Source organism: Oncorhynchus nerka, linkage group LG2 (genome assembly GCF_034236695.1).
Source record: "Oncorhynchus nerka isolate Pitt River linkage group LG2, Oner_Uvic_2.0, whole genome shotgun sequence".
Classification (NCBI taxonomy): Eukaryota; Metazoa; Chordata; class Actinopteri; order Salmoniformes; family Salmonidae; genus Oncorhynchus; species Oncorhynchus nerka.
In genome coordinates, this window is record NC_088397.1 from 17,627,901 (window position 1) to 17,653,653 (window position 25,753).

Sequence of the window (25,753 nt, forward strand, 5' to 3'; positions counted from 1 at the left end):
ATGAAGTCATAAAAGGCGCCAAATGTCAGTGTGTACAGTATGTATATTAGATTGGACCTGTCAGTCACGGAGGTTTGGATGAATCTACCAAAACATTAGGACACTTAGGACCCAGGGGAAAATCCCGTGGATAAATTTAGGTTTTGTCCATAGCGCCCGCGAACTAACGTTTTACTGTAGATTATACTGTCAATTCTGTTTCGGTACTCAAGGTTCCGTGCGCAGGCAGAGAACTCACCTTGGAACTGTGCAACGGCTGCGTAGCGTACCTGCCATTAATTCCAACGACACTGTTCTAGGACCGAGACGGAGATGCCCAAATGTGCGTGAACCTTTTAGCTTTTTGCTTACCAAACAAAAGGATTTGTGGAAATATTTTGCACAAATTAGCGGAAAAGCATGCCTTGTGTTGACAGGTGGTCGTTGGGTCTGCATACCTGCGTACTTCTGCTGGTTGTCACACGGACAGAAACTCAAAGGACAGGTAAAATATATATATCGGATACATTTTTGCAATTTCTTCGAAATGTACAGGCAAAATTTAAGCCTTTTGAGACTTTAAATGCACGTAACTTAAATATCTTTGTAAGTGAATACTATTGCATCTGTAGTTGGTATTACAACATAAAATAACAGCCTACTATGTTACATTTTGTGAATAAAAACATTTGACATCTGCGTTATAGGAGATTATAGATTTGATTTGAACACCTACTGAACATTAGTTTATTACAGCTACTCTTGATGGCATACCCATTGTAGACTACATAAGGAAAACATTTCGGTTTCTATGACACCTATGCTGTGGACTGTTCTGGGCATAATCAGGTATAGTGATATTTGATCCATCACTCAAGGGAGGAATGAAATGTGGTGGTTGTGCTAATGGTAATGTATGTCTAGGCTTGTCCGGAACTATGAACAGCTAAAACCGCAAAGACAATCATCCAACACCAACGCCAATAGCACATTCAATAGTTGCATTGGAATAGAAAGTACAATATTAGGTTAGTCTACTATACAAGCCAGAGCTTGTGGTGGTCTTTTAACCTGCTAGATATAATATTGACTTGACGTTTATTAGTCTTTTCATCTTTGTAATGTTTTCACTGAAATCCTCAATCAGCTATTATAATTTAAGGGGCTTTATTGACATGGGAAACATATGTTTACAGTGCCAAAGAAAGTGAAATAGATAATAAACAAAAGTGAAATAAAAAATGTACAGTAAGCATTTCACTCACAAAAGTTCCAAAAGAATAAAGACATTACAAATGTCACTTTCACTCTCTCTCTCACTTTCTTTCTTTCTTTCTTTCTTTCTTTCTTTCTTTCTTTCTTTCTTTCTTTCTTTCTTTCTCTCTCTCTCTCTCTCTCTCAATTAAATTAAATTCAAGGTGATTTATTGGCATGGGAAACATATGTTTACATTGCCAAAGCAAATGAAAGGGATAAACAAAAGTGAAATAAACAATAAAAAGTGAACAGTAAATATTATACTCACACAAGTTCCAAAAGAATAAAGACATTTCAAATGTTATATTATGTATATATACAGTGTTGTAATGATGTGCAAATAGTTATAGTTAAAAAGGCAAAATAAATAAACATAAATATGGTTTGTGTTTACAATGGTGTTTGTTCTTCATTAGTTGCCCTTTTCTTGTGGCAACAGGTCACAAATATTGCTGCTGTGATGGCACACTGTGGTATTTCACCCAATAGGTAAAAAGAATATTGAATTATTTGTGGGTCTGTGTAATCTGAGGGAAATATGGTCATACATTTGGCAGGAGGTTAGGAAGTGCAGCTCAGTTTCCACCTCAATTTGTGGCCAGTGTGCACATAGCCTATCCTCTCTTGAGAGCCAGGTCTGCCTACGGCGACCTTTCTCAATAGCAAGGCTATTTTCAATGAATCTGTACATAGTCAAAGCTTTCCTTAATTTTGCACCAGTCACAGTGGTCAGGTATTCTCTGTTTAGGGCGAAATAGCATTCTAGTTTGCTCTGTTTTTTGTTAATTCTTTCCAATGTGTCAAGTAATGATATTTTTGTTTTCTCATGATTTGGTTGGGTCTAATTGTGTTGCTGACCTGGGGCTCTGTGGAGTGTGTTTGTGTTTGTGAACAGAGCCCCAGGACCAGCTTGCTTAGGGAACTCTTCTCCAGGTTCATCTCTCTGTAGGTGATGGCTTTGTTAGGGAAGGTTTGGAATCGCTTCCTTTTAGGTGGTTGTAGAATTTAAAAGCTCTTTTCTGGATTTTGATAATTAGTGGGGATCGGCCTAATTCTGCTCTGCGTTCATTATTTTGTATTTTATGTTGTACACAGAGCATATTTTTGCAGAATTCTGCATGCAGTCTCAATTTGGTGTTTGTCCTATTTTATGAATTCTTGGTTGGTGAGCGGACCCCAGACCTCACAACCATGAAGGGCAATGGGTTCTATAACTGATTCAAGTATTTTTTGACAGATCCTAATTGGTATGTCAAATCTTATGTTCCTTTTGATGGCAGAGAAGGCCCTTCTTGCCTTGTCCCTCAGATCGTTCACAGCTTTGCGGATGTTACCTGTGGCCTGAGGTATGAGGCTTTGCGGATGTTACCTGAGTTATGTACTGTTTTTTTTGTGTGCTTTAGGGCAACAGTGTCTAGATGGAAGTTGTATTCGTGGTTCTGGCAACTGGACCTTTTTTGTAACACCATTATTTTTGTCTTACTGAGATTTACTGTCAGGACCCAGGTCTGACAGAATCTGTGCAGAATATCTAGGTGCTGCTGTAGGCCCTCCTTGGTTGGGGACAGAATCACCAGATCATCAGCAGTAGATGTTTCACTTCAGATTCTAGTAGGGAGAGGCCGGGTGCTGCAGACTGTTCTAGTGCCCTCGCCAATTCATTGATATATATATATATATATATATATATATATATATATGTTGAAGAGGGTGGGGCTTAAGCTGCATCCCTGTCTCACCCCCCGGCCCTGTGGAAAGAAATGTGTGTTTTGTGCCAATTTTGTGTACATGGATTTTATAATGTCATATGTTTTTCCCCCAACACCACTTTCCATCAATATGTATAGAAGACCCTCATGCCAAATCTCATGCCAAATTGAGTCTAAATCTTTTTTGAAGTCAACAAAGTATGAGAAGACTTTGCCTATGTTTTGATTTGTTAGGATCAATTAGGATGTGCAGGGTGAATACGTGTCGTATGGTAATTTGGTAAAAAGCCAATTTGACGTTTGCTCAGTAGAGGAAATGTACATTTCCTTTCCCTCGAGGAAATGTACAAGTCTGTTGTTAATGATAATGCAGAGGATTTTCCCAAGGTTGCTGTTGACGCATATCCCATGGTAGTTATTGGAGTTAAATTTGTCTTCACTTTTGTGGATTGGGGTTATCAGTCCTTGGTTCCAAATATTGGGGAAGATGCCAGAGCTGAGGATGATGTTAAAGAGTTTAAGTAAAGCCAATTGGAATTAGTGATCCAAAGGCCTTTTTGGATTAGAGGGTTTGTGTATTGTCTGTAGTTCTCTCTCTCTCTCTTTTTGTATATCTGTCTGTCTGTCTGTCTGTCTGTCTGTCTGTCTGTCTGTCTGTCTGTCTGTCTGTCTGTCTGTCTGTCTGTCTGTCTGTCTGTCTGTCTGTCTCGCTCTTGCTCTCTCTCTCTCTCTCTCTCTTTCTCTATGTGTGCATGTGGTGTGTGCGTGTGCAGCATTGTTTGTGTGTTCCTCCAGGCTAGTGATTGATGGTGTGCTCAGACTTTCCCTTCTCCAGGGAGGGTTGAGGGTTGGCCAGGCCAGTCTTTCCAGGGAAACAGATGCCAGTTCATCTTGTAGCTCCTGACTTCATCTGTCTTTGTTTCCTTCTCTTGTTGACCATGCCAGGGTGGCAGGGAACACAGTGTCCTTCAACCCCGCTCACTCACATAGAGGTCAACTCTGTTGGAACGCTGTGTCTTTTGTATGGGCTTACAGACAATCCTTATCATCAGGGGTTTCAGAAATTCCATTATCATTCTTTTTAGCAATATTTCCACATAGAATAGATGTGGCATCTCTGTCCATGTTACAGTAGGTGTCTTGGAAGTGATTGGTTGTATTGGAGCTGTGGTCTCTTTCCTTACAGGATGTTTCTGAGTGGAAAGGCAGGGGATCGCTGATGTATTGTAGGGTAGCTTCTGTCTCATGCTGTAATTAAATGATCAACTCTGTTGTTTCATATGGCTCCAAAATATCTGGATCCTTTCCTGGATCCACAGCTGTTCCAACAACCTGTATGAACATGAGGTCCCAAACTCAGTCATAATCATACCAGTGTTTAACACCGTAGCAGCATTATGTTTTGTGTACGTTGACTGATGGATGGTTGGGTCTTGTGGAACTATATTAATAACACATATTGGCGGAAGATTATATGATGAATGTCTAAGTAACATACACATTTGATTTCTGCTAATGTAGTCAAATAGATTTCACATAACTATTACCAAACTATCAAACAATGTACGATCATACTTCTGAGGTCTTTCTGCAGGCTAGTTCGACTGGGCTCTAGGCCCAGGCAGTGGCTTGGAATGTGACGTTGGATGTTTGAAAGACGTCCCTTCAACCTGAAAATTGCACTGCTCATTATACTGTGCAGACCTATAAGCTGTGCTTAAACTATGATAAAGAATCTACCCCTCTGGGGTTTGGCTGGAAAACATGTCTGCTTCAGTTCTGAACTAGAGACAGGATGGTAGTTCTAGTCTGTAGACAGCTACTGTACTGCCATATATTTCTGAACTAGAGACAGGAAGGTAGTTCTAATCTGTAGATAGCTACTGTACTGCCATATATTTCTGAACTAGAGACAGGATGATAGTTCTAGTCTGTAGACAGCTACTGTACTGCCATATATTTCTGAACTAGAGACAGGAAGGTAGTTCTAATCTGTAGATAGCTACTGTACTGCCATATAGTTCTATCGTGATCTCTGTGACACTAGTGAGTTGTGTCTTGAGTTGGGTGTGACTAGGGGCAAATGAAAGGGAGCTGACAAATCAACTAGCTTTACCTGTCACTGTCTGACTCATCAAAGGACTCTGGTGTTGGGCAGGGCTCAGGTTCAATAAAAGGGACAGGAGGACAGGACATTTGTGTTGGGCAGGGCTCAGGTTCAAGTGTCATGGTGGACATGTTGTTAGGACAACATTGGTGGAAGTGTCATGGTGGACATGTTGTTAGGACAACATTGGTGGAAGCGTCTTGGTAGACTTGTTGCTCTTAGTGGTCACGATGAAAAGAAAACCAGAAAGGAGACTGTATTGCAATTTGGGATAAACAGGTCAAATCCTGAACCACACCTCTGTTCTGTCCAGGGAAGGAGTAAGACCTCTGCTCTGTCCAGGGAAGTAGTAACACCTCTGCCCTGTCCAGGAAAGAAGTAAGACCTCTGCTCTGTCCAGGGAAGTAGTAAGACCTCTGTTTTGTCCAGGGAAGTAGTAACACCTCTGTTCTGTCCAGGGAAGTAGTAAGACCTCTGTTCTGTCCAGGGAAGTAGTAAGACCTCTGTTCTGTCCAGGGAAGTAGTAACACCTCTGTCCTGTCCAGGGAAGTAGTAAGACCCCTGTTCTGTCCAGGGAAGTAGTAACACCTCTGCCCTGTCCAGGAAAGAAGTAAGACCTCTGCTCTGTCCAGGGAAGTAGTAAGACCTCTGTTTTGTCCAGGGAAGTAGTAACACCTCTGTTCTGTCCAGGGAAGTAGTAAGACCTCTGTTCTGTCCAGGGAAGTAGTAAGACCTCTGTTCTGTCCAGGGAAGTAGTAACACCTCTGTCCTGTCCAGGGAAGTAGTAAGACCCCTGTTCTGTCCAGGGAAGTAGTAACACCTCTGTTCTGTCCAAGGAAGTAGTAACACCTCTGTCCTGTCCAGGGAAGTAGTAACACCTCTGTTATGTCCAGGGAAGTAGTAACACCTCTGCTCTGTCCAGGGAAGTAGTAACACCTCTGTTCTGTCCAGGGAAGTAGTAACACATCTGTTCTGTCCAGGGAAGTAGTAACACCTCTGTCCTGTCCAGGGAAGTAGTAACACCTCTGTTATGTCCAGCGAAGTAGTAAGACCTCTGTTCTGTCCAGGGAAGTAGTAACACCTCTGTTCTGTCCAGGGAAGTAGTAACACCTCTGTTCTGTCCAGGGAAGTAGTAACACCTCTGCTCTGTCCAGGGAAGTAGTAAGACCTCTGTTCTGTCCAGGGAAGTAGTAACACCTCTGTTCTGTCCAGGGAAGTAGTAAGACCTCTGTTCTGTCCAGGGAAGTAGTAACACCTCTGTTCTGTCCAGGGAAGTAGTAAGACCTCTGTTATGTCCAGGGAAGTAGTAACACCTCTGCTCTGTCCAGGGAAGTAGTAACACCTCTGTTATTGTCCAGGGAAGTGGTAACACCTCTGTTCTGTCCAGGGAAGTAGTAACACCTCTGTTCTGTCCAGGGAAGTAGTAACACCTCTGTCCTGTCCAGGGAAGTAGTAACACCTCTGTTATGTCCAGGGAAGTAGTAACACCTCTGCTCTGTCCAGGGAAGTAGTAACACCTCTGTTATGTCCAGGGAAGTAGTAAGACCTCTGTTCTGTCCAGGGAAGTAGTAACACCTCTGTTCTGTCCAGGGAAGTAGTAACACCTCTGCTCTGTCCAGGAAAGTAGTAAGACCTCTGTTCTGTCCAGGAAGTAGTAACACCTCTGTTCTGTCCAGGAAGTAGTAAGACCTCTGTTCTGTCCAGGGAAGTAGTAACACCTCTGTTCTGTCCAGGGAAGTAGTAACACCTCCGTCCTGTCCAGGGAAGTAGTAACACCTCTGCTCTGTCCAGGGAAGTAGTAAGACCTCTGTTCTGTCCAGGGAAGTAGTAACACCTCTGTTCTGTCCAGGGAAGTAGTAACACCTCTGTTATGTCCAGGGAAGTAGTAACACCTCTGCTCTGTCCAGGGAAGTAGTAACACCTCTGTTATGTCCAGGGAAGTGGTAACACCTCTGCTCTGTCCAGGGAAGTAGTAACACCTCTGTTCTGTCCAGGAAGTAGTAACACATCTTTTCTGTCCAGGAAGTAGTAAGACCTCTGTTCTGTCCAGGGAAGTAGTAACACCTCTGTTCTGTCCAGGAAGTAGTAACACCTCTGTCCTGTCCAGGAAGTAGTAACACCTCTGTTATGTCCAGGGAAGTAGTAACACCTCTGCTCTGTCCAGGGAAGTAGTAACACCTCTGTTCTGTCCAGGAAGTAGTAACACATCTGTTCTGTCCAGGAAGTAGTAACACCTCTGTCCTGTCCAGGGAAGTAGTAACACCTCTGTTCTGTCCAGGGAAGTAGTAAGACCTCTGTTCTGTCCAGGGAAGTAGTAACACCTCTGTTCTGTCCAGGAAGTAGTAACACCTCTGTTCTGTCCAGGGAAGTAGTAACACCTCTGTTCTGTCCAGGGAAGTAGTAAGACCTCTGTTCTGTCCAGGAAGTAGTAACACCTCTGTTCTGTCCAGGGAAGTAGTAAGACCTCTGTTCTGTCCAGGGAAGTAGTAACACCTCTGTTCTGTCCAGGAAGTAGTAACGACCTCTGTTCTGTCCAGGAAGTAGTAACACCTCTGCTCTGTCCAGGAAGTAGTAACACCTCTGTTATTGTCCAGGAAGTGGTAACACCTCTGTTCTGTCCAGGAAGTAGTAGCACCTCTGTTCTGTCCAGGGAAGTAGTAACACCTCTGTCCTGTCCAGGGAAGTAGTAACACCTCTGTTATGTCCAGGAAGTAGTAACACCTCTGTTCTGTCCAGGAAGTAGTAAGACCTCTGTTCTGTCCAGGGAAGTAGTAACACCTCTGTTCTGTCCAGGGAAGTAGTAAGACCTCTGTTATGTCCAGGAAGTAGTAACACCTCTGCTCTGTCCAGGGAAGTAGTAACACCTCTGTTATTGTCCAGGGAAGTGGTAACACCTCTGTTCTGTCCAGGAAGTAGTAACACCTCTGTTCTGTCCAGGAAGTAGTAACACCTCTGTCCTGTCCAGGGAAGTAGTAACACCTCTGTTATGTCCAGGAAGTAGTAACACCTCTGCTCTGTCCAGGGAAGTAGTAACACATCTGTCCTGTCCAGGGAAGTAGTAACACCTCTGTTATGTCCAGGGAAGTAGTAAGACCTCTGTTCTGTCCAGGGAAGTAGTAACACCTCTGTTCTGTCCAGGGAAGTAGTAACACCTCTGCTCTGTCCAGGAAAGTAGTAAGACCTCTGTTCTGTCCAGGAAGTAGTAACACCTCTGTTCTGTCCAGGAAGTAGTAACACATCTGTTCTGTCCAGGGAAGTAGTAACACCTCTGTCCTGTCCAGGGAAGTAGTAACACCTCTGTTCTGTCCAGGGAAGTAGTAAGACCTCTGTTCTGTCCAGGGAAGTAGTAACACCTCTGTTCTGTCCAGGGAAGTAGTAACACCTCTGTTCTGTCCAGGGAAGTAGTAACACCTCTGCTCTGTAGTAAGACCTCTGTTCTGTCCAGGGAAGTAGTAACACCTCTGTTCTGTCCAGGGAAGTAGTAAGACCTCTGTTCTGTCCAGGAAGTAGTAACACCTCTGTTCTGTCCAGGGAAGTAGTAAGACCTCTGTTCTGTCCAGGGAAGTAGTAACACCTCTGCTCTGTCCAGGGAAGTAGTAACACCTCTGTTATTGTCCAGGGAAGTGGTAACACCTCTGTTCTGTCCAGGGAAGTAGTAACACCTCTGTTCTGTCCAGGAAGTAGTAACACCTCTGTCCTGTCCAGGGAAGTAGTAACACCTCTGTTATGTCCAGGGAAGTAGTAACACCTCTGCTCTGTCCAGGAAGTAGTAACACATCTGTCCTGTCCAGGGAAGTAGTAACACCTCTGTTATGTCCAGGGAAGTAGTAAGACCTCTGTTCTGTCCAGGAAGTAGTAACACCTCTGTTCTGTCCAGGGAAGTAGTAACACCTCTGCTCTGTCCAGGAAAGTAGTAAGACCTCTGTTCTGTCCAGGGAAGTAGTAACACCTCTGTTCTGTCCAGGAAGTAGTAAGACCTCTGTTCTGTCCAGGGAAGTAGTAACACCTCTGTTCTGTCCAGGGAAGTAGTAACACCTCTGTTCTGTCCAGGAAGTAGTAACACCTCTGCTCTGTCCAGGGAAGTAGTAAGACCTCTGTTCTGTCCAGGGAAGTAGTAACACCTCTGTTCTGTCCAGGAAGTAGTAACACATCTGTTCTGTCCAGGGAAGTAGTAACACCTCTGTCCTGTCCAGGGAAGTAGTAACACCTCTGTTATGTCCAGGAAGTAGTAAGACCTCTGTTCTGTCCAGGAAGTAGTAACACCTCTGTTCTGTCCAGGAAGTAGTAACACCTCTGTTCTGTCCAGGGAAGTAGTAACACCTCTGTTCTGTCCAGGGAAGTAGTAAGACCTCTGTTCTGTCAGGGAAGTAGTAACACCTCTGTTCTGTCCAGGAAGTAGTAAGACCTCTGTTCTGTCCAGGGAAGTAGTAACACCTCTGTTCTGTCCAGGGAAGTAGTAAGACCTCTGTTCTGTCCAGGGAAGTAGTAACACCTCTGCTCTGTCCAGGGAAGTAGTAACACCTCTGTTATTGTCCAGGGAAGTGGTAACACCTCTGTTCTGTCCAGGAAGTAGTAACACCTCTGTTCTGTCCAGGAAGTAGTAACACCTCTGTCCTGTCCAGGGAAGTAGTAACACCTCTGTTATGTCCAGGAAGTAGTAACACCTCTGCTCTGTCCAGGGAAGTAGTAACACATCTGTCCTGTCCAGGGAAGTAGTAACACCTCTGTTATGTCCAGGGAAGTAGTAAGACCTCTGTTCTGTCCAGGGAAGTAGTAACACCTCTGTTCTGTCCAGGGAAGTAGTAACACCTCTGCTCTGTCCAGGAAAGTAGTAAGACCTCTGTTCTGTCCAGGGAAGTAGTAACACCTCTGTTCTGTCCAGGGAAGTAGTAAGACCTCTGTTCTGTCCAGGGAAGTAGTAACACCTCTGTTCTGTCCAGGGAAGTAGTAACACCTCCGTCCTGTCCAGGGAAGTAGTAACACCTCTGCTCTGTCCAGGGAAGTAGTAAGACCTCTGTTCTGTCCAGGGAAGTAGTAACACATCTGTTCTGTCCAGGGAAGTAGTAACACCTCTGTTATGTCCAGGGAAGTAGTAACACCTCTGCTATGTCCAGGAAGTAGTAACACCTCTGTTATGTCCAGGGAAGTGGTAACACCTCTGCTCTGTCCAGGGAAGTAGTAACACCTCTGTTCTGTCCAGGGAAGTAGTAACACATCTGTTCTGTCTAGGGAAGTAGTAACACCTCTGTCCTGTCCAGGGAAGTAGTAACACCTCTGTTATGTCCAGGGAAGTAGTAAGACCTCTGTTCTGTCCAGGGAAGTAGTAAGACCTCTGTTCTGTCCAGGGAAGTAGTAAGACCTCTGTTCTGTCCAGGGAAGTAGTAAGACCCCTGTTCTGTCCAGGGAAGTAGTAACACCTCTGTTCTGTCCAAGGAAGTAGTAACACCTCTGTCCTGTCCAGGAAAGTAGTAACACCTCTGTTATGTCCAGGGAAGTAGTAACACCTCTGCTCTGTCCAGGGAAGTAGTAACACCTCTGTTCTGTCCAGGGAAGTAGTAACACATCTGTTCTGTCCAGGGAAGTAGTAACACCTCTGTCCTGTCCAGGGAAGTAGTAACACCTCTGTTATGTCCAGGGAAGTAGTAAGACCTCTGTTCTGTCCAGGGAAGTAGTAACACCTCTGTTCTGTCCAGGGAAGTAGTAACACCTCTGTTCTGTCCAGGGAAGTAGTAACACCTCTGCTCTGTCCAGGGAAGTAGTAACACCTCTGTCCTGTCCAGGGAAGTAGTAAGACCTCTGTTCTGTCCAGGGAAGTAGTAACACCTCTGTTATTGTCCAGGGAAGTGGTAACACCTCTGTTCTGTCCAGGGAAGTAGTAACACCTCTGTTCTGTCCAGGGAAGTAGTAACACCTCTGTCCTGTCCAGGGAAGTAGTAACACCTCTGTTATGTCCAGGGAAGTAGTAACACCTCTGCTCTGTCCAGGGAAGTAGTAACACATCTGTCCTGTCCAGGGAAGTAGTAACACCTCTGTTATGTCCAGGGAAGTAGTAACACCTCTGTTCTGTCCAGGGAAGTAGTAACACCTCTGCTCTGTCCAGGGAAGTAGTAACACCTCTGTTATTGTCCAGGGAAGTGGTAACACCTCTGTTCTGTCCAGGGAAGTAGTAACACCTCTGTTCTGTCCAGGGAAGTAGTAACACCTCTGTCCTGTCCAGGGAAGTAGTAACACCTCTGTTATGTCCAGGAAGTAGTAACACCTCTGCTCTGTCCAGGGAAGTAGTAACACATCTGTCCTGTCCAGGGAAGTAGTAACACCTCTGTTCTGTCCAGGGAAGTAGTAAGACCTCTGTTCTGTCCAGGGAAGTAGTAACACCTCTGTTCTGTCCAGGGAAGTAGTAACACCTCTGCTCTGTCCAGGAAAGTAGTAAGACCTCTGTTCTGTCCAGGAAGTAGTAACACCTCTGTTCTGTCCAGGGAAGTAGTAACACCTCTGTTCTGTCCAGGGAAGTAGTAACACCTCTGTTCTGTCCAGGGAAGTAGTAACACCTCTGTCCTGTCCAGGGAAGTAGTAACACCTCTGTTATGTCCAGGGAAGTAGTAACACCTCTGCTCTGTCCAGGGAAGTAGTAACACATCTGTCCTGTCCAGGGAAGTAGTAACACCTCTGTTATGTCCAGGGAAGTAGTAAGACCTCTGTTCTGTCCAGGGAAGTAGTAACACCTCTGTTCTGTCCAGGGAAGTAGTAACACCTCTGCTCTGTCCAGGAAAGTAGTAAGACCTCTGTTCTGTCCAGGGAAGTAGTAACACCTCTGTTCTGTCCAGGGAAGTAGTAACACATCTGTTCTGTCCAGGGAAGTAGTAACACCTCTGTCCTGTCCAGGGAAGTAGTAACACCTCTGTTATGTCCAGCGAAGTAGTAAGACCTCTGTTCTGTCCAGGGAAGTAGTAACACCTCTGTTCTGTCCAGGGAAGTAGTAACACCTCTGTTCTGTCCAGGGAAGTAGTAACACCTCTGCTCTGTCCAGGGAAGTAGTAAGACCTCTGTTCTGTCCAGGGAAGTAGTAACACCTCTGTTCTGTCCAGGGAAGTAGTAAGACCTCTGTTCTGTCCAGGGAAGTAGTAACACCTCTGTTCTGTCCAGGGAAGTAGTAAGACCTCTGTTATGTCCAGGGAAGTAGTAACACCTCTGCTCTGTCCAGGGAAGTAGTAACACCTCTGTTATTGTCCAGGGAAGTGGTAACACCTCTGTTCTGTCCAGGGAAGTAGTAACACCTCTGTTCTGTCCAGGGAAGTAGTAACACCTCTGTCCTGTCCAGGGAAGTAGTAACACCTCTGTTATGTCCAGGGAAGTAGTAACACCTCTGCTCTGTCCAGGGAAGTAGTAACACATCTGTCCTGTCCAGGGAAGTAGTAACACCTCTGTTATGTCCAGGGAAGTAGTAAGACCTCTGTTCTGTCCAGGGAAGTAGTAACACCTCTGTTCTGTCCAGGGAAGTAGTAACACCTCTGCTCTGTCCAGGAAAGTAGTAAGACCTCTGTTCTGTCCAGGGAAGTAGTAACACCTCTGTTCTGTCCAGGGAAGTAGTAAGACCTCTGTTCTGTCCAGGGAAGTAGTAACACCTCTGTTCTGTCCAGGGAAGTAGTAACACCTCCGTCCTGTCCAGGGAAGTAGTAACACCTCTGCTCTGTCCAGGGAAGTAGTAAGACCTCTGTTCTGTCCAGGGAAGTAGTAACACATCTGTTCTGTCCAGGGAAGTAGTAACACCTCTGTTATGTCCAGGGAAGTAGTAACACCTCTGCTATGTCCAGGGAAGTAGTAACACCTCTGTTATGTCCAGGGAAGTGGTAACACCTCTGCTCTGTCCAGGGAAGTAGTAACACCTCTGTTCTGTCCAGGGAAGTAGTAACACATCTGTTCTGTCTAGGGAAGTAGTAACACCTCTGTCCTGTCCAGGGAAGTAGTAACACCTCTGTTATGTCCAGGGAAGTAGTAAGACCTCTGTTCTGTCCAGGGAAGTAGTAAGACCTCTGTTCTGTCCAGGGAAGTAGTAAGACCTCTGTTCTGTCCAGGGAAGTAGTAAGACCCCTGTTCTGTCCAGGGAAGTAGTAACACCTCTGTTCTGTCCAAGGAAGTAGTAACACCTCTGTCCTGTCCAGGAAAGTAGTAACACCTCTGTTATGTCCAGGGAAGTAGTAACACCTCTGCTCTGTCCAGGGAAGTAGTAACACCTCTGTTCTGTCCAGGGAAGTAGTAACACATCTGTTCTGTCCAGGGAAGTAGTAACACCTCTGTCCTGTCCAGGGAAGTAGTAACACCTCTGTTATGTCCAGCGAAGTAGTAAGACCTCTGTTCTGTCCAGGGAAGTAGTAACACCTCTGTTCTGTCCAGGGAAGTAGTAACACCTCTGTTCTGTCCAGGGAAGTAGTAACACCTCTGCTCTGTCCAGGGAAGTAGTAACACCTCTGTCCTGTCCAGGGAAGTAGTAAGACCTCTGTTCTGTCCAGGGAAGTAGTAACACCTCTGTTATTGTCCAGGGAAGTGGTAACACCTCTGTTCTGTCCAGGGAAGTAGTAACACCTCTGTTCTGTCCAGGGAAGTAGTAACACCTCTGTCCTGTCCAGGGAAGTAGTAACACCTCTGTTATGTCCAGGGAAGTAGTAACACCTCTGCTCTGTCCAGGGAAGTAGTAACACATCTGTCCTGTCCAGGGAAGTAGTAACACCTCTGTTATGTCCAGGGAAGTAGTAACACCTCTGCCCTGTCCAGGGAAGTAGTAACACCTCTGCTCTGTCCAGGGAAGTAGTAACACCTCTGTTATTGTCCAGGGAAGTGGTAACACCTCTGTTCTGTCCAGGGAAGTAGTAACACCTCTGTTCTGTCCAGGGAAGTAGTAAGACCTCTGTTCTGTCCAGGGAAGTAGTAACACCTCTGTTATGTCCAGGGAAGTAGTAACACCTCTGCTCTGTCCAGGGAAGTAGTAACACATCTGTCCTGTCCAGGGAAGTAGTAACACCTCTGTTCTGTCCAGGAAGTAGTAAGACCTCTGTTCTGTCCAGGGAAGTAGTAACACCTCTGTTCTGTCCAGGGAAGTAGTAACACCTCTGCTCTGTCCAGGAAAGTAGTAAGACCTCTGTTCTGTCCAGGGAAGTAGTAACACCTCTGTTCTGTCCAGGGAAGTAGTAAGACCTCTGTTCTGTCCAGGGAAGTAGTAACACCTCTGTTCTGTCCAGGGAAGTAGTAACACCTCTGTCCTGTCCAGGGAAGTAGTAACACCTCTGTTATGTCCAGGGAAGTAGTAACACCTCTGCTCTGTCCAGGGAAGTAGTAACACATCTGTCCTGTCCAGGGAAGTAGTAACACCTCTGTTATGTCCAGGGAAGTAGTAAGACCTCTGTTCTGTCCAGGGGTGGTAGTAACACCTCTGTTCTGTCCAGGGAAGTAGTAACACCTCTGCTCTGTCCAGGAAAGTAGTAAGACCTCTGTTCTGTCCAGGGAAGTAGTAACACCTCTGTTCTGTCCAGGGAAGTAGTAACACATCTGTTCTGTCCAGGGAAGTAGTAACACCTCTGTCCTGTCCAGGGAAGTAGTAACACCTCTGTTATGTCCAGCGAAGTAGTAAGACCTCTGTTCTGTCCAGGGAAGTAGTAACACCTCTGTTCTGTCCAGGGAAGTAGTAACACCTCTGTTCTGTCCAGGGAAGTAGTAACACCTCTGCTCTGTCCAGGGAAGTAGTAAGACCTCTGTTCTGTCCAGGGAAGTAGTAACACCTCTGTTCTGTCCAGGGAAGTAGTAAGACCTCTGTTCTGTCCAGGGAAGTAGTAACACCTCTGTTCTGTCCAGGGAAGTAGTAAGACCTCTGTTATGTCCAGGGAAGTAGTAACACCTCTGCTCTGTCCAGGGAAGTAGTAACACCTCTGTTATTGTCCAGGGAAGTGGTAACACCTCTGTTCTGTCCAGGGAAGTAGTAACACCTCTGTTCTGTCCAGGGAAGTAGTAACACCTCTGTCCTGTCCAGGGAAGTAGTAACACCTCTGTTATGTCCAGGGAAGTAGTAACACCTCTGCTCTGTCCAGGGAAGTAGTAACACATCTGTCCTGTCCAGGGAAGTAGTAACACCTCTGTCCAGGAAGTAGTGACCTCTGTTCTGTCCAGGGAAGTAGTAACACCTCTGTTCTGTCCAGGGAAGTAGTAACACCTCTGCTCTGTCCAGGAAAGTAGTAAGACCTCTGTTCTGTCCAGGGAAGTAGTAACACCTCTGTTCTGTCCAGGGAAGTAGTAAGACCTCTGTTCTGTCCAGGGAAGTAGTAACACCTCTGTTCTGTCCAGGAAGTAGTAACACCTCTGTTCTGTCCAGGGAAGTAGTAACACCTCTGCTCTGTCCAGGAAGTAGTAAGACCTCTGTTCTGTCCAGGAAGTAGTAACACATCTGTTCTGTCCAGGAAGTAGTAACACCTCTGTTATGTCCAGGGAAGTAGTAACACCTCTGCTCTGTCCAGGGAAGTAGTAACACCTCTGTTATGTCCAGGGAAGTGGTAACACCTCTGCTCTGTCCAGGGAAGTAGTAACACCTCTGTTCTGTCCAGGGAAGTAGTAACACATCTGTTCTGTCTAGGGAAGTAGTAACACCTCTGTCCTGTCCAGGGAAGTAGTAACACCTCTGTTATGTCCAGGGAAGTAGTAAGACCTCTGTTCTGTCCAGGGAAGTAGTAACACCTCTGTTCTGTCCAGGAAGTAGTAACACCTCTGTTCTGTCCAGGAAGTAGTAAGACCTCTGTTCTGTCCAGGGAAGTAGTAACACCTCTGTTCTGTCCAGGGAAGTAGTAAGACCTCTGTTCTGTCCAGGGAAGTAGTAACACCTCTGTTCTGTCCAGGGAAGTAGTAACACCTCCGTCCTGTCCAGGGAAGTAGTAACACCTCTGCTCTGTCCAGGGAAGTAGTAAGACCTCTGTTCTGTCCAGGGAAGTAGTAACACATCTGTTCTGTCCAGGGAAGTAGTAACACCTCTGTTATGTCCAGGGAAGTAGTAACACCTCTGCTATGTCCAGGGAAGTAGTAACACCTCTGTTATGTCCAGGGAAGTGGTAACACCTCTGCTCTGTCCAGGGAAGTAGTAACACCTCTGTTCTGTCCAGGGAAGTAGTAACACATCTGTTCTGTCCAGGGAAGTAGTAACACCTCTGTCCTGTCCAGGGAAGTAGTAACACCTCTGTTATGTCCAGGGAAGTAGTAAGACCTCTGTTCTGTCCAGGGAAGTAGTAAGACCTCTGTTCTGTCCAGGGAAGTAGTAAGACCTCTGTTCTGTCCAGGGAAGTAGTAAGACCCCTGTTCTGTCCAGGGAAGTAGTAACACCTCTGTTCTGTAACACCTCTGTCCTGTCCAGGAAGTAGTAACACCTCTGTTATGTCCAGGAAGTAGTAACACCTCTGTTCTGTCCAGGAAGTAGTAACACCTCTGTTCTGTCCAGGGAAGTAGTAACACATCTGTTCTGTCCAGGGAAGTAGTAACACCTCTGTCCTGTCCAGGGAAGTAGTAACACCTCTGTTATGTCCAGCGAAGTAGTAAGACCTCTGTTCTGTCCAGGGAAGTAGTAACACCTCTGTTCTGTCCAGGGAAGTAGTAACACCTCTGTTCTGTCCAGGGAAGTAGTAACACCTCTGTTCTGTCCAGGGAAGTAGTAACACCTCTGTCCTGTCCAGGGAAGTAGTAAGACCTCTGTTCTGTCCAGGGAAGTAGTAACACCTCTGTTCTGTCCAGGGAAGTAGTAACACCTCTGTTCTGTCCAGGGAAGTAGTAACACCTCTGTTCTGTCCAGGGAAGTAGTAACACCTCTGTTCTGTCCAGGGAAGTAGTAACACCTCTGTTCTGTCCAGGGAAGTAGTAACACCTCTGCTCTGTCCAGGAAGTAGTAACACTCTCTGTCCTGTCCAGGGAAGTAGTAACACCTCTGTTATGTCCAGGGAAGTAGTAACACCTCTGCCCTGTCCAGGGAAGTAGTAACACCTCTGCTCTGTCCAGGGAAGTAGTAACACCTCTGTTCTGTCCAGGGAAGTGGTAACACCTCTGTTCTGTCCAGGGAAGTAGTAACACCTCTGTTCTGTCCAGGAAGTAGTAAGACCTCTGTTCTGTAACACCTCTGTTATGTCCAGGGAAGTAGTAACACCTCTGTTCTGTCCAGGGAAGTAGTAACACCTCTGTCCTGTCCAGGAAGTAGTAACACCTCTGTTCTGTCCAGGGAAGTAGTAAGACCTCTGTTCTGTCCAGGAAGGTAAACCTCTGTTCTGTCCAGGAAGTAGTAACACCTCTGCTCTGTCCAGGAAAGTAGTAAGACCTCTGTTCTGTCCAGGGAAGTAGTAACACCTCTGTTCTGTCCAGGGAAGTAGTAAGACCTCTGTTCTGTCCAGGGAAGTAGTAACACCTCTGTTCTGTCCAGGAAGTAGTAACACCTCTGTTCTGTCCAGGGAAGTAGTAACACCTCTGTTATGTCCAGGGAAGTAGTAACACCTCTGCTCTGTCCAGGAAGTAGTAACACATCTGTCCTGTCCAGGGAAGTAGTAACACCTCTGTTATGTCCAGGGAAGTAGTAAGACCTCTGTTCTGTCCAGGAAGTAGTAACACCTCTGTTCTGTCCAGGGAAGTAGTAACACCTCTGTTCTGTCCAGGAAGTAGTAAGACCTCTGTTCTGTCCAGGAAGTAGTAACACCTCTGTTCTGTCCAGGAAGTAGTAACACATCTGTTCTGTCCAGGGAAGTAGTAACACCTCTGTCCTGTCCAGGGAAGTAGTAACACCTCTGTTATGTCCAGGAAGTAGTAAGACCTCTGTTCTGTCCAGGGAAGTAGTAACACCTCTGTTCTGTCCAGGAAGTAGTAACACCTCTGTTCTGTCCAGGGAAGTAGTAACACCTCTGCTCTGTCCAGGGAAGTAGTAAGACCTCTGTTCTGTCCAGGGAAGTAGTAACACCTCTGTTCTGTCCAGGGAAGTAGTAAGACCTCTGTTCTGTCCAGGAAGTAGTAACACCTCTGTTCTGTCCAGGGAAGTAGTAAGACCTCTGTTATGTCCAGGAAGTAGTAACACCTCTGCTCTGTCCAGGGAAGTAGTAACACCTCTGTTATTGTCCAGGGAAGTGGTAACACCTCTGTTCTGTCCAGGGAAGTAGTAACACCTCTGTTCTGTCCAGGGAAGTAGTAACACCTCTGTCCTGTCCAGGAAGTAGTAACACCTCTGTTATGTCCAGGGAAGTAGTAACACCTCTGCTCTGTCCAGGGAAGTAGTAACACATCTGTCCTGTCCAGGGAAGTAGTAACACCTCTGTTATGTCCAGGGAAGTAGTAAGACCTCTGTTCTGTCCAGGGAAGTAGTAACACCTCTGTTCTGTCCAGGGAAGTAGTAACACCTCTGCTCTGTCCAGGAAAGTAGTAAGACCTCTGTTCTGTCCAGGGAAGTAGTAACACCTCTGTTCTGTCCAGGGAAGTAGTAAGACCTCTGTTCTGTCCAGGGAAGTAGTAACACCTCTGTTCTGTCCAGGGAAGTAGTAACACCTCCGTCCTGTCCAGGGAAGTAGTAACACCTCTGCTCTGTCCAGGGAAGTAGTAAGACCTCTGTTCTGTCCAGGGAAGTAGTAACACATCTGTTCTGTCCAGGGAAGTAGTAACACCTCTGTTATGTCCAGGGAAGTAGTAACACCTCTGCTATGTCCAGGGAAGTAGTAACACCTCTGTTATGTCCAGGGAAGTGGTAACACCTCTGCTCTGTCCAGGGAAGTAGTAACACCTCTGTTCTGTCCAGGGAAGTAGTAACACATCTGTTCTGTCTAGGGAAGTAGTAACACCTCTGTCCTGTCCAGGGAAGTAGTAACACCTCTGTTATGTCCAGGGAAGTAGTAAGACCTCTGTTCTGTCCAGGGAAGTAGTAAGACCTCTGTTCTGTCCAGGGAAGTAGTAAGACCTCTGTTCTGTCCAGGGAAGTAGTAAGACCCCTGTTCTGTCCAGGGAAGTAGTAACACCTCTGTTCTGTCCAAGGAAGTAGTAACACCTCTGTCCTGTCCAGGGAAGTAGTAACACCTCTGTTATGTCCAGGGAAGTAGTAACACCTCTGCTCTGTCCAGGGAAGTAGTAACACCTCTGTTCTGTCCAGGGAAGTAGTAACACATCTGTTCTGTCCAGGAAGTAGTAACACCTCTGTCCTGTCCAGGGAAGTAGTAACACCTCTGTTATGTCCAGCGAAGTAGTAAGACCTCTGTTCTGTCCAGGGAAGTAGTAACACCTCTGTTCTGTCCAGGGAAGTAGTAACACCTCTGTTCTGTCCAGGGAAGTAGTAACACCTCTGCTCTGTCCAGGGAAGTAGTAACACCTCTGTCCTGTCCAGGGAAGTAGTAACACCTCTGTTCTGTCCAGGGAAGTAGTAACACCTCTGTTCTGTCCAGGGAAGTAGTAACACCTCTGTTCTGTCCAGGGAAGTAGTAACACCTCTGTTCTGTCCAGGAAGTAGTAACACCTCTGTCCTGTCCAGGGAAGTAGTAACACCTCTGTTATGTCCAGGAAGTAGTAACACCTCTGCTCTGTCAGGGAAGTAGTAACACATCTGTTCTGTCCAGGGAAGTAGTAACACCTCTGTTCTGTCCAGGGAAGTAGTAACACCTCTGCCCTGTCAGGAAGTAGTAACACCTCTGCTCTGTCCAGGGAAGTAGTAACACCTCTGTTCTGTCCAGGGAAGTGGTAACACCTCTGTTCTGTCCAGGAAGTAGTAACACCTCTGTTCTGTCCAGGAAGTAGTAACACCTCTGTCTGTCCAGGAAGTAGTAACACCTCTGTTATGTCCAGGAAGTAGTAACACCTCTGCTCTGTCCAGGGAAGTAGTAACACATCTGTCTGTCCAGGAAGTAGTAACACCTCTGTTATGTCCAGGGAAGTAGTAAGACCTCTGTTCTGTCCAGGGAAGTAGTAACACCTCTGTTCTGTCCAGGGAAGTAGTAACACCTCTGCTCTGTCCAGGAAAGTAGTAAGACCTCTGTTCTGTCCAGGGAAGTAGTAACACCTCTGTTCTGTCCAGGGAAGTAGTAAGACCTCTGTTCTGTCCAGGGAAGTAGTAACACCTCTGTTCTGTCCAGGGAAGTAGTAACACCTCCGTCCTGTCCAGGGAAGTAGTAACACCTCTGCTCTGTCCAGGGAAGTAGTAAGACCTCTGTTCTGTCCAGGGAAGTAGTAACACATCTGTTCTGTCCAGGGAAGTAGTAACACCTCTGTTCTGTCCAGGAAGTAGTAACACCTCTGTTATGTCCAGGAAGTAGTAACACCTCTGTTATGTCCAGGAAGTGGTAACACCTCTGCTCTGTCCAGGGAAGTAGTAACACCTCTGTTCTGTCCAGGGAAGTAGTAACACCTCTGTTCTGTCCAGGAAGTAGTAACACCTCTGTCCTGTCCAGGAAGTAGTAACACCTCTGTTCTGTCCAGGGAAGTAGTAAGACCTCTGTTCTGTCCAGGGAAGTAGTAAGACCTCTGTTCTGTCCAGGGAAGTAGTAAGACCTCTGTTCTGTCCAGGGAAGTAGTAAGACCCCTGTTCTGTCCAGGAAGTAGTAACACCTCTGCCCTGTCCAGGGAAGTAGTAACACCTCTGTTCTGTCCAGGGAAGTAGTAACACCTCTGTTCTGTCCAGGGAAGTAGTAACACCTCTGTTCTGTCCTGTAACACCTCTGTTCTGTCCAGGGAAGTAGTAACACCTCTGTCCTTCAGGGAAGTGTAACACCTCTCCAGGGAAGTAGTAACACCTCTGCTCTGTCCAGGAAGTAGTAACACATCTGTCTGTCCAGGGAAGTAGTAACACCTCTGTTATGTCCAGGGAAGTAGTAAGACCTCTGTTCTGTCCAGGGAAGTAGTAACACCTCTGTTCTGTCCAGGGAAGTAGTAACACCTCTGCTCTGTCCAGGAAAGTAGTAAGACCTCTGTTCTGTCCAGGGAAGTAGTAACACCTCTGTTCTGTCCAGGGAAGTAGTAAGACCTCTGTTCTGTCCAGGGAAGTAGTAACACCTCTGTTCTGTCCAGGGAAGTAGTAACACCTCCGTCCTGTCCAGGGAAGTAGTAACACCTCTGCTCTGTCCAGGGAAGTAGTAAGACCTCTGTTCTGTCCAGGGAAGTAGTAACACATCTGTTCTGTCCAGGGAAGTAGTAACACCTCTGTTATGTCCAGGGAAGTAGTAACACCTCTGCTATGTCCAGGGAAGTAGTAACACCTCTGTTATGTCCAGGGAAGTGGTAACACCTCTGCTCTGTCCAGGGAAGTAGTAACACCTCTGTTCTGTCCAGGGAAGTAGTAACACATCTGTTCTGTCTAGGGAAGTAGTAACACCTCTGTCCTGTCCAGGGAAGTAGTAACACCTCTGTTATGTCCAGGGAAGTAGTAAGACCTCTGTTCTGTCCAGGGAAGTAGTAAGACCTCTGTTCTGTCCAGGGAAGTAGTAAGACCTCTGTTCTGTCCAGGGAAGTAGTAAGACCCCTGTTCTGTCCAGGGAAGTAGTAACACCTCTGTTCTGTCCAAGGAAGTAGTAACACCTCTGTCCTGTCCAGGAAAGTAGTAACACCTCTGTTATGTCCAGGGAAGTAGTAACACCTCTGCTCTGTCCAGGGAAGTAGTAACACCTCTGTTCTGTCCAGGGAAGTAGTAACACATCTGTTCTGTCCAGGGAAGTAGTAACACCTCTGTCCTGTCCAGGGAAGTAGTAACACCTCTGTTATGTCCAGGGAAGTAGTAAGACCTCTGTTCTGTCCAGGGAAGTAGTAACACCTCTGTTCTGTCCAGGGAAGTAGTAACACCTCTGTTCTGTCCAGGGAAGTAGTAACACCTCTGCTCTGTCCAGGGAAGTAGTAACACCTCTGTTCTGTCCAGGGAAGTAGTAAGACCTCTGTTCTGTCCAGGGAAGTAGTAACACCTCTGTTCTGTCCAGGGAAGTAGTAACACCTCTGTTCTGTCCAGGGAAGTAGTAACACCTCTGTTCTGTCCAGGGAAGTAGTAACACCTCTGTCCTGTCCAGGGAAGTAGTAACACCTCTGTTATGTCCAGGGAAGTAGTAACACCTCTGCTCTGTCCAGGGAAGTAGTAACACATCTGTCTGTCCAGGAAGTAGTAACACCTCTGTCCAGGGAAGTAGTAACACCTCTGTTCTGTCCAGGGAAGTAGTAACACCTCTGTCCTGTCCAGGGAAGTAGTAACACCTCTGTTCTGTCCAGGGAAGTAGTAAGACCTCTGTTCTGTCCAGGAAGTAGTAAGACCTCTGTTCTGTCCAGGAAGTAGTAAGACCTCTGTTCTGTCCAGGGAAGTAGTAACACCTCTGTTCTGTCCAGGGAAGTAGTAACACCTCTGTTCTGTCCAGGGAAGTAGTAACACCTCTGTTCTGTCCAGGAAGTAGTAAGACCTCTGTTCTGTCCAGGAAGTAGTAACACCTCTGTTCTGTCCAGGAAGTAGTAACACCTCTGTTCTGTCCAGGGAAGTAGTAAGACCTCTGTTCTGTCCAGGGAAGTAGTAACACCTCTGTTCTGTCCAGGGAAGTAGTAACACCTCTGTTCTGTCCAGGGAAGTAGTAACACCTCTGTTCTGTCCAGGAAGTAGTAAGACCTCTGTTCTGTCCAGGGAAGTAGTAACACCTCTGTTCTGTCTGTCTGTTCTGTCCAGGGAAGTAGTAACACCTCTGTCCTGTCCAGGGAAGTAGTAAGACCTCTGTTCTGTCCAGGAAGTAGTAACACCTCTGTTCTGTCCAGGGAAGTAGTAACACCTCTGTTCTGTCCAGGAAGTAGTAACACCTCTGTTCTGTCCAGGAAGTAGTAACACCTCTGTTCTGTCCAGGAAGTAGTAACACCTCTGTTCTGTCCAGGGAAGTAGTAACACCTCTGTTCTGTCCAGGGAAGTAGTAACACCTCTGTTCTGTCCAGGGAAGTAGTAACACCTCTGTTCTGTCCAGGGAAGTAGTAACACCTCTGTTCTGTCCAGGGAAGTAGTAACACCTCTGTTATGTCCAGGGAAGTAGTAACACCTCTGCTCTGTCCAGGGAAGTAGTAACACCTCTGTTATTGTCCAGGGAAGTGGTAACACCTCTGTTCTGTCCAGGAAGTAGTAACACCTCTGTTCTGTCCAGGGAAGTAGTAACACCTCTGTCCTGTCCAGGGAAGTAGTAACACCTCTGTTATGTCCAGGGAAGTAGTAACACCTCTGCTCTGTCCAGGGAAGTAGTAACACATCTGTCCTGTCCAGGGAAGTAGTAACACCTCTGTTATGTCCAGGGAAGTAGTAAGACCTCTGTTCTGTCCAGGGAAGTAGTAACACCTCTGTTCTGTCCAGGGAAGTAGTAACACCTCTGCTCTGTCCAGGAAAGTAGTAAGACCTCTGTTCTGTCCAGGGAAGTAGTAACACCTCTGTTCTGTCCAGGGAAGTAGTAAGACCTCTGTTCTGTCCAGGGAAGTAGTAACACCTCTGTTCTGTCCAGGGAAGTAGTAACACCTCCGTCCTGTCCAGGGAAGTAGTAACACCTCTGCTCTGTCCAGGGAAGTAGTAAGACCTCTGTTCTGTCCAGGGAAGTAGTAACACATCTGTTCTGTCCAGGGAAGTAGTAACACCTCTGCCCTGTCCAGGGAAGTAGTAACACCTCTGCCTGTCCAGGAAGTAGTAACACCTCTGTTATGTCCAGGGAAGTAGTAACACCTCTGCTCTGTCCAGGGAAGTAGTAACACCTCTGTTCTGTCCAGGGAAGTAGTAACACATCTGTTCTGTCCAGGGAAGTAGTAACACCTCTGTCCTGTCCAGGGAAGTAGTAACACCTCTGTTATGTCCAGGGAAGTAGTAAGACCTCTGTTCTGTCCAGGGAAGTAGTAAGACCTCTGTTCTGTCCAGGGAAGTAGTAAGACCTCTGTTCTGTCCAGGGAAGTAGTAAGACCCCTGTTCTGTCCAGGGAAGTAGTAACACCTCTGTTCTGTCCAAGGAAGTAGTAACACCTCTGTCCTGTCCAGGAAAGTAGTAACACCTCTGTTATGTCCAGGGAAGTAGTAACACCTCTGCTCTGTCCAGGGAAGTAGTAACACCTCTGTTCTGTCCAGGGAAGTAGTAACACATCTGTTCTGTCCAGGGAAGTAGTAACACCTCTGTCCTGTCCAGGGAAGTAGTAACACCTCTGTTATGTCCAGCGAAGTAGTAAGACCTCTGTTCTGTCCAGGGAAGTAGTAACACCTCTGTTCTGTCCAGGAAGTAGTAACACCTCTGTTCTGTCCAGGGAAGTAGTAACACCTCTGCTCTGTCCAGGGAAGTAGTAACACCTCTGTCCTGTCCAGGGAAGTAGTAAGACCTCTGTTCTGTCCAGGGAAGTAGTAACACCTCTGTTATTGTCCAGGGAAGTGGTAACACCTCTGTTCTGTCCAGGGAAGTAGTAACACCTCTGTTCTGTCCAGGGAAGTAGTAACACCTCTGTCCTGTCCAGGGAAGTAGTAACACCTCTGTTATGTCCAGGGAAGTAGTAACACCTCTGCTCTGTCCAGGGAAGTAGTAACACATCTGTCCTGTCCAGGGAAGTAGTAACACCTCTGTTATGTCCAGGGAAGTAGTAACACCTCTGCCCTGTCCAGGGAAGTAGTAACACCTCTGTCCTGTCCAGGGAAGTAGTAACACCTCTGTTCTGTCCAGGGAAGTAGTAAGACCTCTGTTCTGTCCAGGGAAGTAGTAAGACCTCTGTTCTGTCCAGGGAAGTAGTAAGACCTCTGTTCTGTCCTGTAAGACCTCTGTTCTGTCCAGGGAAGTAGTAACACCTCTGTCCTGTCCAGGGAAGTAGTAACACCTCTGTTATGTCCAGCGAAGTAGTAAGACCTCTGTTCTGTCCAGGGAAGTAGTAACACCTCTGTTCTGTCCAGGGAAGTAGTAACACCTCTGTTCTGTCCAGGAAGTAGTAACACCTCTGTTCTGTCCAGGGAAGTAGTAACACCTCTGTTCTGTCCAGGAAGTAGTAACACCTCTGTTCTGTCCAGGGAAGTAGTAAGACCTCTGTTCTGTCCAGGAAGTAGTAACACCTCTGTTCTGTCCAGGGAAGTAGTAACACCTCTGTTCTGTCCAGGGAAGTAGTAACACCTCTGTTCTGTCCAGGGAAGTAGTAACACCTCTGTTCTGTCCAGGGAAGTAGTAACACCTCTGTTCTGTCCAGGGAAGTAGTAACACCTCTGTTCTGTCCAGGAAGTAGTAACACCTCTGTCTGTCCAGGAAAGTAACACCTCTGTTCTGTCCAGGGAAGTAGTAACACCTCTGCTCTGTCCAGGAAGTAGTAACACATCTGTCCTGTCAGGAAGTAGTAACACCTCTGTCCAGGGAAGTAGTAAGACCTCTGTTCTGTAGTAGTAACACCTCTGTTCTGTCCAGGGAAGTAGTAACACCTCTGTTCTGTCCAGGAAGTAGTAACACCTCTGTTCTGTCCAGGGAAGTAGTAACACCTCTGTTATGTCCAGGAAGTAGTAACACCTCTGCTCTGTCCAGGGAAGTAGTAACACCTCTGTCCTGTCTAGTAACACCTCTGTTATGTCCAGGGAAGTAGTAAGACCTCTGTTCTGTCCAGGGAAGTAGTAACACCTCTGTTCTGTGTTAACACCTCTGTTCTGTCCAGGAAGTAGTAAGACCTCTGTTCTGTCCAGGAAGTAGTAACACCTCTGTTCTGTCCAGGGAAGTAGTAAGACCTCTGTTCTG

At 46.6% G+C, this 25,753-nt stretch overlaps 1 protein-coding gene across 1 annotated transcript in view; it reads left to right on the plus strand.

The window, feature by feature from the left end:
- Positions 1-178: 178 nt before the first annotated feature.
- The window catches only part of LOC115119118 (collagen alpha-1(XVIII) chain-like), a 198,784-nt gene continuing 173,209 nt past the window's right edge, over positions 179-25,753 (plus strand). Inside the window, exon 1 of the mRNA XM_065023904.1 lies at positions 179-484. Coding sequence (XP_064879976.1) covers positions 400-484 — 85 coding nt within the window. The 5' untranslated portion in view covers positions 179-399. The remainder of the gene's footprint in view (positions 485-25,753) is intronic.